This window comes from Vombatus ursinus, unplaced genomic scaffold (genome assembly GCF_900497805.2).
Source record: "Vombatus ursinus unplaced genomic scaffold, bare-nosed wombat genome assembly UNPS02014780.1, whole genome shotgun sequence".
Lineage (NCBI taxonomy): Eukaryota > Metazoa > Chordata > Mammalia > Diprotodontia > Vombatidae > Vombatus > Vombatus ursinus.
This window is the reverse complement of record NW_020954558.1, coordinates 2151308-2163688: the sequence shown is the minus strand read 5'-3', so window position 1 is coordinate 2163688 and position 12381 is coordinate 2151308. Positions and strand designations below refer to the sequence as shown.

Here is a 12381-nt window from a genome sequence, read left to right as displayed (position 1 = left end):
AAGAGCACAAAACTTTGGGGGCGGGGGGAAGTGTTAAGGGTGGGGATGGGGCATGGCAGTACACTTAAAAACCTGCCTCAAAGCAAAGCTTGCCTCAGAAAAGGAGAAGCTCATTCTATCCCTTGCATTACAGATGACCTCTGAGGATGAGGACAGGAAGACTCTGGTTTCCGTGACAGCAACATGCAGCACTAGACACAAAGCCACTCCTTCCAGCTCTAGGCGCACACAGCATCACTAACAATGGGCTGGAAGGCCAACAAACTTGGGAGACTGTTTCAAATTACTCTGCTGTGAAGTAATTCCTGGATCCCTAACAGCTTTCTCTTATTTTTCTCTATTTTAGTGGACAGAGACTAGGACCTCAAGTTACATAGCTTTATTAGTTCATTTACTCACCATGTATCTATTAAAAGGCTATGTTAAATTCTCAATGCTGGATATCATCCTTGCCCTTAAGGCTTAAAACAGTGCCTGGTACATAGTAGGCATTTAATAAAGGTTTACTGATTGATTTTAGTATGGGTAAATAGAACCACACACAAATAAATACAAATTAGAAAATCAGTGGATAAGGGTTATATAAAGTTCTATGAGATCAGATGAGGGTGAAATGACTTTGAGATTGTCAGGACAGGGAAAGTTTCCCAGATGAGGTACTCTATACATAATAGATGTTTAATAAATGAGTTGCTGAAGGAATGAATGAATGAGCTGTGCCTTAAAGCATGAATAGGATGTCAGCTGGCCATTATCAACTCTCCTGCCAGAAACCTTCAGTGGCTTCCTACTGCCTTTAGGATTAAAATATAAACTACTTTGCCTAGCATTCAAGGACTTCCCTAAAGTGGCTCCAAACTATCCTTTATTTCACATTATACCTCTACTTCATGCAGTCTACTTTCCAACCAAGATGGATATTAACTGTTTCCTAATCTCAGTTTCCTAATCTCTATTTCATTCTACCTGTTTCTATGCATAGGCAATAACCCCAGGGCTAGAACACATTTCCTTCCATATCAGCCTGTTCAAAGAAAGAGGAATTCTTCTCTTTCTTTAAGGCAAAGCTCAGGTGCCATCATTCTCTATAGTTTTCCATCTTTTCCAAAGCTGAAAATATTCTCTCTTCCTCCTCAACACTCTATCTGGGCTTCTCATTTGTTCCCATTACATTGAACCTGTAACATATTTATTTGCACATGTGCCTCATTTCCCCCCGCCCCCCACAAACACACTTTAGAAAGGAAGCTCTTGAGAAAATATAATGTGTCATTCATCATCTTTGTATCCTCAGAGCTGAGCACAACGTCTGGGTATGTAACTGGCGTTTGATATCTGTTTGCTAAGTGGGTGAGGATGGTAAAGACGGCATTCCTGGTATAGTAAATTATAGAATATGTTTGGGGCCTGGCTACTACTCCAGTTTGGACAGAACACAAAGTAATATGACGAATACTAGCATAAAATGGAAGGGAGAAGGAGGAAGAGAATAAGCATTTATATAGCACCTACTATGTGCTAGACACTTTATGAATATTACCTCATTTGATTCTTACAACAACCCTGGAAATAGGTACTGTTATAATCACTATTTTACAGATGAGGAAACTGAGGCAAACAGGTTACTTGATTTGCCAGGATCACACAGGTAGTGTCTGAAGCTAGATTTGCATTCAGGTCTTCTTGATTCCAGGCCAGGCACTCTGCCCACCGTGTCGCTTACAAATGATAAGGCTAAAAAATTGCCGTACTGTATGTGGAAGGCCCTAAAGGCCTAAGAAGAACAGAAGAGGGATCTTCAAGTATTTGCAAGGGTTGTCATGTGGAAAACATATACTTATTCTGTTTGGCTACAAAGGGTAAAACTAGGAGCAATGTGTAAAAGCTGCAGAAAGACAGCTGTTGCCTTGATAGAAGGAAACATTTCCTAACAATCAATGCTACAAGTGAATGGGTCACCTTGGGAGGTTATGGGTTTCCCCTCACTGGAAATCATGGAAGCACAGATTTAGAGGTGGAATGAGCCTCTTTGAGTTCCAGCCTCCATTAAGTCCTGCCTCATTTTACAGATGAGGGAATGATTACAGAGGTCAAATGATTTGTTGAGGGTTACGGATTTTATGTGTCTGAGGTAAAATAAGAAGCCAGGTCTTCCTGACTCCCAGTGTTCCACCAGCTATAGCTCTACAAGTCTCGTAGCGAAGGTTAGATGGTATAGGGGAACAGATGCCTGTCCAGGTAAAGACTGGACTCTAGATGACCTCTGAGATTCTTTCTAAGCTGACAATTCTGTGATCCTAAATGAACTTTCTCCTCTAGGCACTAGAGGCCAAAAGAATACTACTGAAGGTTCTGAGCTGAGGAGGGACATGACTGTAGACAAGGTTTAAGAAATTTAATGTGGCTATAATGTGTTGGGTGGATTAGAAGAAGCTAGAAATGGGAAGGCAGGTTAGGATGCTAATTTAATAGCCCAAATGAAAGGTGATAGAGGGGACAGTGCCTGTCCTAGGTTAGGATGCATCTTTTGAAAAACTGGGGATGTCCTCAAATATCAAGTGACAAAGGGAAGAGAACATCTATTCAATTATTTCTGACACAACTTACAACGGGAATGTTTCAAGAGCTATAACCTGAATACTGCAGTCATCGATGGGGCTGTGTAATTGCTAGAAACTGAAGGAAGAAAGGCACATAAGAGTTGTCATCTTTAGCAGACCTACAGCAGGACACAGCCAGGGACTACTGTGCCAACCTGTAAACAAGCTGCCAGCTCTGATTGCTTGTAGCAGCGGACTAAGTAGCTCAAAGTTATTCTGGGAGACAAGTTTCATCGAGGAAACAAACTCTGGACACAGCAGGAAAGATTCTAAAGACTTCTAGGGAGATTTTCACTGGTACCTCTCTACCTCAGCTCAATTTTAGAAGCATTTATTAAATACCTACTCTAAGGTTCTGTGCCTTGGGTGCCAGAGAAATGACGAAAACCACAATCCCTGTCCTCAAAGAGCTTGCAATCTCCCAACAGATATGTAACATGTATACAGATAAATATGATACAAGGAAGAAATCTGAGAAGGGCATAGGAATGGTTAGAAAAAGTACTCTTGGTTCTTGAAGAAACAGACTTCAATTGGTAATGATGTGGAGGGAATGTGTTTGAGGCATGGGCAATGGCCTTCAAGAATGCACAAATCAAATATTAAATGTATCTATGTCTGTAAAGTTTAGTAAACCTGAAGGCATCATATAAATGTGAGTTATTTTTATCATTATTGCATTCTCCCTGCTAGACTGCAAATACCATGAAGGCAGGGACGATGTCTTAGCAATAACTTTCTTCAGTACCTGGCAAGGTGCTCTATATATTGTAGGTACTTAATAACTGTATGTTATTGCATTGGAATATAATTACAATCTAATTACATTAGACTGGAATTTGCTTAACAAGACAGTGCTATCAGGTACCTATGTGTATCTGAGAGGACTACATTCCAAGAAGGGACTGACACCAGTAAGGGCGTGTGTTCTGGGATGACCAAACCCACAGAGCATTTTCAACTAGCCAGATGAGTCCTTACTAGGTCCTTCCCTTCCAGAACTGCTCTATGTCTACTAGTTTTCTCAGGATCCCAAGTTTTGGTCTTGGTCTTGGCTAAACTTAGAGGAAAGAGATTTGTTCCCACCTTAGTCTGAACAGAAACACAGATCAGGGCACCCAGGAGAAGCCAGGCATGATGATGGCTATGCCTGTCTATTCTGGGATCCCAGAGGAGTGGGAGGCAGAGAAGAAAAAATCATAGACAAGGAACAACTGAGAACCCGGATCTGTTCTTGCCTCAGATTCATAAGAAGTAGCCCAGTGATTCCTATGATGTTAGTTAGGCTCAGCACAAGCAATTAAGAGCTATCCAAAAACGGAATGGGTGGTGATTTCACCATCACTGGAAATCTTCAAGTGGAGTCTGTATGGCTTTATGACAAGCTTTTTATAGAAAGGCTCAGGTAGAGGTTATACTAGATGACTACAGAGGTCCCTTTAAGGTTTGATCTTTTTTTGACAATATGTAAGCTCAAATGAGAAGAAACTTCCAGGGTTTATACCATAAATGCCATAGAAGAATAAAGAGGAAGACTCAGAAAGCTCCCCATTTGGAGGTGGAAACATGACCCCCAATTGTAATCCATAATCTAGAAGGAGAGACAGATCTTTGTTTGCAAGGCTAACTCATTCAGCTTTCTGGATAACTAGAGAAAAAAAATAATTGTACATAGTAGCATTTTTTTATCTCTTGACTAACCAACTGGATAGAGGGAGAGATGCCCAGGGCAGTGACATTCTAGTGGGGAAGATGTATTTTGTTTTGGGGTTGAGACAGAATAGCACAATGGGCTGTGGGCTCTAGGCCAAAATCAAATTAGGCTTGGGGAATTTTAGATAAGGATGATGTTGGCAGGCTTAAGTATTATCCAGCTGGAGCCCTATTCTTAATCATCATACAATTTTCTTTTCCCTTGTGAGTAAACTCTAGAAATGAACTCTTGCAATCCAGTTGTGCAGAGATGATAAGAAAGGTGAGAGACAATGAAAGCCAGAATTGGGCACCAAGAGGCAACAAGAGATAAGAGGAATTAGCAATTACAGATCTGGGAAGCAAGTTTCTAAATCAAAGGGGTCAAGCAAGCTCAGGGGCCAGTAAAGTCAGAATTCAGGACATGGGATTTACTAACAAGAAGTATATAAAGCAATAAAAGAAGAAAGGCTCAGGCAAAGGGCAAGGTCTCTTGTATTGGTTCCTGGAAGGAGTTGACAGTAGAAGGTAAGGTCCTTGAGAATGAGGATGGTTTCTTTTGCGTTCTTTGTAACCTTGGCTACTAATAACGTGCTCTACATGGCTTAGGTGCTTAATAAATGTGCTTAACAAAGAAGAGTTGAAGATATGATGCCCTAAGAACTACAGCAGTCAGCAAGGCCTAGAGGTCACAGCAAGGGGCTTTCCATAGTTTCCTGTACCCTCTGATGTCCTTGCCATGTATTGTGTTGTATATGGTAGTTATGTTTGTAGCTTAGATCCTCTACTAGGTTCCACTAGCTCCAAGAAGGTAAGGCCTGTGTCTTATCTAAACTTTATATTTCTCTAGTGCCCAGAACAGAGTTTTACACAAAGAAGATACTAACTCAATATTGGTTGTTATGGACAATGGCCCATTATGGAAGCTTCACCCAGGAATAGAAAGCAAACTTGCTTTTCATTTGTCCTAAAACTCTTCAAGTCTCAAAAGTCGTCCCCAGGAGGCAGGGAAAAGTTCACGGAATACCCTCTCCTTTCTCTTTGTAAATTTACACAATCAAGATCTCTACAGCCTAGATGAGGGGTAGGGAACCTACAGCCTTGAAGCCATATGTGGCCCTCTAGGTCCTCAAGTGCAGCCCTTTGGCTGAATCCAAACTTCACAGAACAAATCCCCTTAAAATAGTAAATAAATAAATAATAAGAAGAAGTTTGGATTCAGTCAAAGAGCTGCACTTGAGGACCTAGAGGGCCACAAGTGACCTAGATCTTTTCACAACAAAGTTCTTCCTAAGGCAGTGTGGTATTTGAAAAAGTACTGAGCCTGGAGTCAGAAATCCTAGGCTAGAGCTTCAGTTCCGACATTTACTAATGCATAATTGCCTGCTCAAAACACCATTCGTGACTCCATATTTAGATCAGCATAAAATAGAAACTCCTTAGATCATTGTAACCCTTCCATAATATGGCTCCATCTATCTCCTCTAGCTTCAATTTCACATTACTCTCTCCAGATGGACCTACTTGCTAATACTTAATCAAATCCTGGCTCCTCCCACTTAAGTACATCAGTCAAGGCCTCAAATGCCCCCTTCTCATCGGTTTACTGCAATTATCTATTCCTCAGAGGCACAGCTTGGGCATTACTTCATCCATAAAGACTTTCCTGACCACCCACCCAAAATGACCTCTTATTCCTCCCTTATCTGCTGGAACCACTCTTCTCCTTTAGGGCAGAAAACCTAAATCTGTGTTGAACTGAACTGAATAACAAGCTAGGAAAGCTGAGACAAATTGCTTAACTTGGGCAAGTCATTGAAGTTTCAGACTCCCCATTTGTCAAATGGGGGTAATATTTATATTGCCTACCTCCAAGGGCTACATGAAGGTTCAATGAGGACATCTGTCAGCACCTTGGCAAAGTCAAATCCATCAGAAGAGTGAGCTACTGTGCTTGCTCTTATCTGCAGCTGAGCTTGGAAAGTGTATTAGAACTGGTCTCCTGGGGATTCGAGCCTAGTCCTCTACTTCTGCTGTAGCCAACAACCAGGACCTGGGAAGACTTTTCCAAAGACTGTTCACGTCCATTTTCTCATCTGTTTCTCACAATAGCCCTAGGAAGGAGGCAGCTCTCGGAGCAAGGACTTAGGTTCTAGTCCCAACTCTGTCACTGACTTGCTATATGATTTTAGCTAAGTCCCTTTCTTCTGCCTCAAACCACTTTTGGGCCTCAGGATCCTTCCCCGGAAAATGTAAAAGTTGAACCAGACAATCCTTAAGGATCTTTTTAGCTTAAAATTCTATAATCAATCATTGCTATTGTTCTTTATGAATACCTCAGGGAGACATTCAAGTTGGATAGATCTATTACTTCTCTCCCACATTATTTTGGCCTACTAGTCAGTTTTAGTTATCTAGACTCTTCTGCTCTTCATTACCATAAAGCATTGAGAAGAAGTTCTATTGATAATGGTAACAACTGTCACTTAGATAAGGCTTTACCTCCATTACATCATTGGACCTTCAGAATAGTTCCATCTGGTAGGTAAACTTCATTCTCTCTGTTTTACAGGTGAAAGAACTAAGGCTCAGGGACATCCCATAAATCAAGTGAGGTCAGAGAGTTAGTTTTCCTAGCTCTTGGTGAAGGTTTCTTTCTATCACACCAGAGGCCTCAAATGCAAACCCCTCCCCTGCTCTCTGGTACTGGTCCCACATATACTACTTGAGGCTAAGCAGTCTTTATTGTGGTGCTCTTAAGAGAGTTAGCACTTAATAAATGATTGCTGACTGAATAAATGAATAAACATTCCACTCAGTTGGGAACCCCTTAGAAAACAGGGCTAAACCCATCCTTTCCCCAAACTGGAAACTAAAGCACAACACACACTGGGCATTTACTTACCTGAATAACAAGTTAATCCCAAAGAGAGTGAACATCACAGCCATGTAGCCGACGATTCCAGTGGCATAGCTGATTTTGTATATTAGCAAGAACCACTTATAAACCAGCCTAGAAAAAAAACAAAACAAAACATGGGGAAGGGAGGATCAATATATCCAAGTTCTCAAAATCTCTTCCAATTTTCTTCCCAAAGCCAACCAACATTAAAGGAAGTGTGAAGGCGACCTACTGCTTTTTTGCTTATCTTGAGGCAGTGGCAGGGCTGCTCAGTCCTCAACAGATGGAACTGTGAATTCTGGAGGTTACTTCCCTTAAGTTAGTTGGGACTTGCCAGGACCAGAGATAGAAGGAGATAATTTTCCCTTTTAAATGTCATGGGGCAAGTCTCTGACATCTGGAACAGCAAGAATTACTGGGTACTAAGGCCAATCCATGGAGCATATCCTCTCCACAGAACCATCCTCTTTTCTTCTGCAACCTCAGTAAGATATCGAAACAGGCCTAACCATTACAGTGCCATCTTGTTCTGTTTGGGCCCTGAAGTTGACTTCAAGGTCTCTCTATCCCTAGGGCTGTTTCCTAATGAAGATACTTTGGAGAATTTCATCATAACCCTTCTAGATATTTTTAGAAGACAGGATGGTACAGTGGTGAGATGACATGTCTTGGACTCGACTTTGAGTCCAGGTACAAAGCAATGTGATATAAGGGAAAGAATACTGGTTCTGGAGTCAGAAAATCATCTGGGTGAAGGTCTAAATGAGACTCTTACTAAATGGGTAAGTCACTCCTGTCTGCCCTTACCTTGGAGTTTCCTCAATTGTAAAAGTGAGTTAAAAATATTTGCATAACCTTTCTCACAGTGTTGCTGTGAAGCAAATTCTTTATAAACCTTAACATAATAAAAAAAATGTGTTATTATTATTTCTATCATTCTGGGGCAGGGATGGAATATGCTCCATATATAGAGCTTTCCTGAATGGTTTCCTATGGCTCCATCATGCATATAGTTATCCAAAGCTTAAGTTTTACATACACTCTAGCTAAGGAAGGCAAAAGCCTGGAGAACCAAAGAGAGGAACTCTCCATTTCCCTGGTGATCAAGAAATCACTGGAGTAGGTGGAGGGTAAAAAAACAAGACAAAATAAAAACAGGGTGCAATGAAGAGGAAAACAGGCTTCTTAGACAAGTAGGAAGTACATGTGATGAAAGAAGGTTAAGTTCAAAAGACTGGACAGAAAGATACAAGACCAAGGGATCTGTCTCATGATAACCTCATGTTGTACACTGGTAATTTTGCTAACCCATATGTAATGTTTATTCCTCTACACCCACACTTTACAGCACCTTAACTGGCTGGTCTGAGGGTAAGGTTGCTATTGTGAATGATGCAGAGCTGGGGCCTTGTGGTCACAGCCCAGGAAGAAGACTAGCCAACTTTTTTTTTGAGAAGGAAGAGGGGTGTGGCAGAGGAAATGACAGAAGTAAAAGGAGATGAAATGACCTTACCACTTCCCACAAAGAAGGAATAAGGGATGCAGAGGATGGAGGCCCTATACCTGAGTGACCTCAATGGCTCTAGCTATGCTCACTTGTCAGAAACATGGGGATCCTAGGGCCCCAAAATCAAATCTTCAAATCTGGGATCACATATTATTCAAGTATAAGAAGAGAACAGAGACAAGGTTGATACCTCAGGCCAAACAGTCCAAAATGCTTCTCTGCTATTAAATAGCTTCCTAACCCATGGAAAGGCTCTTAACTTCTCTTTTATTAAGCCACCAGCCCAACCCCCAGCATTTACTGTGCACCTACTGTGTGCTAGGCACTGTGCTAAATGTTGTGTGGTATGTTAGGGGTTGACATTTACTTCAATTAGTGGTAGTGAGAATGCCAGATCAGGGGAAACGTCACAACATAGGATTAAACCTGACACACTTTACATGAGAGGACTCAAAGAATTCAAGTGCCTTGCCCAAGACCACACATCTAACGACTGGCACAGCCAGGACTTGAAAGCCTCTTCCTTTAGGTTCCTAGACCATAGCTTTTTCCATCACATCAGGCACCAGGACTAGAGCTATGTTTGTGATTAAAGGGACAATATCACTTAAAATATCCTTGCGAAAAAGATGGGGAGATCTGGGCTAAATGATAGTAAAATCAGAGGGACTTTCAACTGGTAGAAAAATTGGACCTAAAGAGTAACTAAAGTCAGCCTGGAGGGAAGTCTCAAGTGGCAGCCTCTTGAGACTGGTCTCAGACAACTTTTCTCATCAATAATCTGAACAGTGATGTTGATGACATATGTGAGATGAACCATGAGAGAACAGTATTAAAAAAACCGAGGGAAGAAAAGGTGTCTAACAAGTAGAAAGTAGTCGACAGTGTCAAATATGGTAGAGACTTCAAGGATGAGCACTGAGAATAGCCCATTTAATTCAGCAATTAACAGACCACATTTCATGAGATCAGGCATCAAACTGCAGTTGAGGTTGGGGACTGGGGAATGTAGAAGTCTTGGGGTATGGGAAGGAATACTCGGGGTGGAGTGACCTAACATTCTGAGAGCTATAAATATTTGTAATCACTTGCAGTTTGGGAGGACATTTTGTTTTGTTCAGAGTTTGATGGTTTACAACATGAACTGCAAGCTCAAAAGCAAATGAATTTCTGGGAGCGGTCAAAGTAGGAAGTTTATAAATAATAAAGTTTTAGATATCTGGAGAGCAAAATTTCATGGCATCTTTGGTGAAAATCCCCTGGCCCATACCCTTGGAGAAGCACTGTGTGAAGACACTGGGCTTCTGGGCCAGATAATGTCGACTCATGAAGGGTTCTTACAGTTTCCTTACTCATTCCTATCAATTCCCCATTAGCCACTTCTGCACGGTTTTTTTCCCCCGACTCCAACGTTCTCTTTGGCAGAGCAAACAGAAGCAAAATAAAGATTAGGCAACATTATCTTTCCTCTGAAATCAATTATCATTGTCCCAATCACTGCTAGCTATAATCCTAACATAGCTTAAAAAAAAACAACAAAAAAACTATTTCTTATTCTTAGCTTTTCTTGTCCATTTCAACTCAATCTGAGCTTTGACTCAAGTATTTGACTATTTTTACAGACTTGAGTCATATTTTTACATTCATCCTACCTGCCATACATTTCATTTTCTGTACATGTCTTATTAATTCTCTGTGAATCCTCAACAGTCTCTTCCCACAACTCCCATTTTCCCTCCAAATCAGAACTGTTTCCCTGTGTGGCTGCAAACCCTCCTTTTTTTTTTTCCCCTGTTTTGGGGGGGCAATGGGGATTAAGTGACTTGCCTAGAGTCACACAGCTAGTAAGTGTTATGTGTCTGAGGCCATATTTGAACTCAGGTCCTCCTGAATCCAGGGCCAGTGCTCTATCCACTGCGCTACCTAGCTCCTCCCAGACCCTCCTTTTTGAGGGTTTTCCATGTCTCCTGAATTGACTTCCCTTGTAGAATTTTAGTCCATGGAATCCACTTTTCCTTTCTCTGAAACCTTTGAGATCTACTTTCCCAAAATCTAGGGGAATGGCAAACTAAGCCTGGCTTCTCTCTGTCTCTGATTTTATTTTTATTATTTTTTAACATTCGTTTTTTGCCTCTTGTCATCACAAACTCTAAGAGGGAGTAGTTATTGTCAAAAAGTACCCATTATTTTTATCCCAGTTCCTCTGTATAAGTGAAAATCAGATGTAGAAAAGAATTCTCCCTTTCCGGTTCCAGCACTATTTTGAAGTCCATCTAGTCCAATTCATATCAGAAAAAGTGTTCCTTTTACAACAGACTTTATAAGTGATCATTCAAATTCACTTTGCCGTTCTACAACGATGGAGAGTTCACTACTCATCCACTTCACCCCTGTCTCAAGGAAACCCAATCCCGGGTTCGGTCATCTAGTCCAAACCCTTCATTGTTTTTTTTTGTTTGTTTTGTTTTGTTTTGCTAGGCAATGGGGTTAAGTGACTTGCCCAGGGTCACACAGCTAGTAAATGTTATGTGTCTGAGGCCGGATTTGAACTCAACTCCTCCTGACTCCAGGGCCGGTGCTGTATCCACTGTGCCACCTAGCTGCCCCAACAACCCCTTCACTTTGGAGATGAGTGATTCCTAATCACATTTTGTTTGACCACCGGGGGTACAAACTTGAAACGGACTTCTAATGTTAAAATGCCCAGGAAGAACCAAACTGCAGGGCAGCATGGTCTCTGGAAGCTCTACACTGCGATGACCAGCCTATCTGAGAGCTAAAGCATCCCATCAGGCCTTACAAGGCAGAGGAGTGAATTCTGCTCAGGCAATTGCTCTTTACATTGGTGGAGAGAAATAGGGGGGGCAGATGGGAAACTGGTGAAGAGTAGGGTGGCATTCTAGATAGGGCTGCTTCTACAATGCCATGATTCTATGATCCAATCCCTCCCCTATGCCCTTCTCCCCTGCATAATTCTCACCTCGGGGTTGTCTGCACCAAAGGTTTTCGAGTAGCTCGGAAAGTAACAAAGGCGGTAACAGCAGAGAACAGGACCCAGATCACTAGGAACCTCCACCAGTGTAGCTTCACTGTGAAATAGAGGGGGACAACCCACATCTGAAAGAGGGTCACCATCTGAAACACAAATACAATGATGATAACACAGCTTACACATATAAAGGCTTTATGTTAAAAAGCCCTTCTACATTTATCACCTCACTTCAGTTCAACAGATATTTATTAAGTATCAACTATGTGCAGAGCACTCACTATGTTAGGTACTGGGGGAATTATATAGTTTGACTAACATATAACCTCTGCCCACATGGAGCTCATAGTCAGGCAGGGTTAATATGAAAGATACATAAATAATATAAAAAGATAAATGGTTAAATACATAAGGGAAAGGCAGACAAAGTGTCAGGTGAGAAATACTGGAGAGGAGAATTGGGAGAGCAAATAAGTGAGAACAAAGTAAAAAATGTACAGAGCAGAGAACAAAAGAAATCTTAAAAGGAAGCAAAGAAAAGATGGACAGCTCTCAACACAATGCACAGTATTTATTATATGATTATATGGGCTTTCTTGAAATGGAAATTATTGCTGTATATTTCGGATCCTCTTACATTTGGCTATGCATAGCAATGCTTTTTTTTCTTTTATTTTGCATTTAACTTTCA

General features: G+C 41.2%; 1 protein-coding gene across 1 annotated transcript in view; it reads right to left on the bottom strand.

Moving 5' to 3' along the window:
• Positions 1–12381, bottom strand: part of RNF121 (ring finger protein 121) — a 94047-nt gene that overhangs the window by 29754 nt on the left and 51912 nt on the right. Inside the window, exons 4-5 of the mRNA XM_027866287.1 lie at positions 11682–11836; positions 7198–7305 (exon numbers count right to left, since the gene is read on the bottom strand). Coding sequence (XP_027722088.1) covers positions 7198–7305; positions 11682–11836 — 263 coding nt within the window. The remainder of the gene's footprint in view (positions 1–7197; positions 7306–11681; positions 11837–12381) is intronic.